The sequence below is a fragment of the Onthophagus taurus genome, chromosome 8, assembly GCF_036711975.1.
Source record: "Onthophagus taurus isolate NC chromosome 8, IU_Otau_3.0, whole genome shotgun sequence".
Classification (NCBI taxonomy): Eukaryota; Metazoa; Arthropoda; class Insecta; order Coleoptera; family Scarabaeidae; genus Onthophagus; species Onthophagus taurus.
The window spans coordinates 19,605,842-19,608,354 of NC_091973.1; the positions used below are offsets into that span (position 1 = coordinate 19,605,842).

Below are 2,513 nucleotides of genomic sequence, written 5' to 3' on the forward strand. Positions count from 1 at the left end.
ATGATTTTTCAGCGGAACAAGGTTTTAGAAGCTGGTTGTTTTATCGCCAGGAAATGGGTTTCTAATAACTCGGAAGCTCTTAATTATTTACATCCTGAATTATTGTCGCAATCGTCTCTTCATTCGGTTGAAGAAGATAACTGTCCACGAGCGTTGGGTTTACTATGGAATAATTTCGAAGATCAATTTCTATTTATTTGCCGAGCATCTTACAATAGTTCAAAAACTACCACAAAACGTGAAGTTTTATCGTTTATTGCGAGATTATTCGATCCCCTAGGATGGCTTCCTCCATTAATAATAACCGCAAAAATCCTAATGCAAGAATTATGGGTACGACACCTTGATTGGGATGAAACTTTGCCTCAAGACCTTGAAAATAAATAGAAAACTTTCATAAAGAATTTTAATCAAATTCCTACTATACGAGTACCTAAGTGGCTCGCAATCTCAATACCACTGAATACGACTGTCAGCGCTTATGGCGCGGTCGTGTATCTGCACGTTTTAACAAAACATTGTGTTCGCGTTTCTATTTTAATATCTATATCCAAAGTGACACCTTTAAAGCGCGTAACTATTCCGCGTCTTGAACTCTGTGCCCCGCTCTTACTTACTCGCTTAACCAAACGTGTTCAATATGTGTTTGAGTTCTCCAACTGTCCGATTCACCTATGGACTGACTCAACCGTCGCGCTAGCTTGGATTCAAAATGATCCATCGCGTTGGAAGGACTACGCGAGGAATCGAGTCACTGAAATCCATGAAGTACTCAACGTACAATGGCATTACGTCCCTAGTGATCAGAATCCAGCCGACCTCGTCTCTCGTGGAGTTTCAATGTCACGACTTCAAGAAAAGTTTTGGTGGTTTGGTCCTTCCTGGCTTCCCTCGTCGTCTTCTGAATGGCCAAACATTAAACCTACTCCTCCTGATGAGTGCAATCGTGAACAACGAACTTCAAATTCGCATACGTCTGCCCGAATGGATGACGATGGTTAGAACTTAAAACATCGTTATTCTTCCCTGACAAGACTGCTTCGTATCACCGCGCGGTGTATGAGAGTTTTTAAAAGAAATAATCTTGATTCTCATGTTTCAGATGTTCTATCTCCTGCTGAAATTGATAATGCTTTAATGTTTTGGGTTCGAGAGAGTCAACAGCTTGAGTTTTCCGAAGAAATTGCCTTATTGTCATCAAGAAAGGTTATTCCAAAATCAAGTTCTCTCTTCCGACTGGCTCCATTCATTGATGGCAATGGATTTCTCCGAATAACTGGTCGTCTCAGATTTGCCAACTTAGAATATGATGAAAAACATCCGATTATCATCCCCAAGCTGTCAATTATCACAAATCTCATCATCGATCATCACCATAAAGCTACATTACATGGAGGTAACCAACTTACCTTGTCTTCAACCCGGCGACGGTTCTGGGTGGTTGGTGGCCGGGTACCTGTTCGTTCCTACATCCATCGATGTATGGTGTGTGCTAAGCAGAAGGTGATAACCAGCCAACAACTCATGGGATAACTTCCTCCTGCCCGACTCAATCAATCTCGATCGTTTCTTCCCTCGGGCATCGATTACGCTGGACCGTTTCAATTGCGAACATTCAGAGGGCGAGGTGGTAAACTATAAGGGTTACATGATAATTTTTATTTGTTTAAGTACATCAGCTGTTCACACGTCGTCACCGATTATACCACTGCTGGATTTCTAACCATCTATAAAAGATTCACTGGCCGTAGAGGAATATGTCAATGCCTCTACAGTGATTGTGGTATAAACCTGATTGGTGCCGATAGAGAACTTCGAGTTCTTTTCAACAAAGCTTCCAACGAATGGCGACATTTAGCAAACATTCTGTGCAATGAGGGTACAAACTGGAAGTTCAAGCCGCCCTCAGCGCCACACTTTGGCGGAAAATGGGAGGGAAGTATTTAATACCTCCCTCCCATCGTTGTGCACTCAGCAAAGTGCCGGGACAATTATTGTGAGGTGCGGTTCAATTAGATTGGAAAAATAAAGGAATTGAAATTGTCTTTTACCTGGTTTATTATCACTTATCACAGAACACGCAGAATTGACAATAGAATCTTTTTCGAAAAGACGAGGTTCGGCGGTTACGTTAATAATTGTTGTCCCTCTCGCATGCGCATCCTATTTAAAGGTGTGCGGGAGACAAATTGGGGGTGCGCAAGGTCACGAACGCTTCAGTTCGTTTCCGTTACACGAACAATCGTTAAAAACCATTTAAAGAAAAACATCGGTACTGCTACACTCACGTATGAAGAATTCTCTAGTCTCATGGTTCAAATCGAAGCTGTTATGAATTCCCCTCTGCGCAGTATCAAATGATCCTCTTAATTATGATGTACTTACACCGGGTCATTTTCTGATTGGAAGTTAGCTGACTGTTGTACCTGAGCCATCTCTTCTCGACTTGAAAACCTCTTCTCGCCTCTCTAGATGCAACATCTACGACAAATGATCGAGAGTTTTTGGAAACA

At 41.9% G+C, this 2,513-nt stretch overlaps 1 protein-coding gene across 1 annotated transcript; it reads left to right on the forward strand.

The window, feature by feature from the left end:
- LOC139431374 (uncharacterized) lies at positions 1–387 on the forward strand. Its single transcript, XM_071199032.1, has one exon. The coding sequence runs from the start codon at positions 1–3 to the stop codon at positions 385–387; it is 387 nt and encodes a 128-aa protein (XP_071055133.1).
- Positions 388–2,513: the final 2,126 nt, after the last annotated feature.

Bases quoted from the DNA above. Each gene is read 5' to 3' on its own strand.
- LOC139431374 (XM_071199032.1), top strand. From the start codon at position 1: ATGATTTTTCAGCGGAACAAGGTTTTAGAAGCTGGTTGTTTTATCGCC.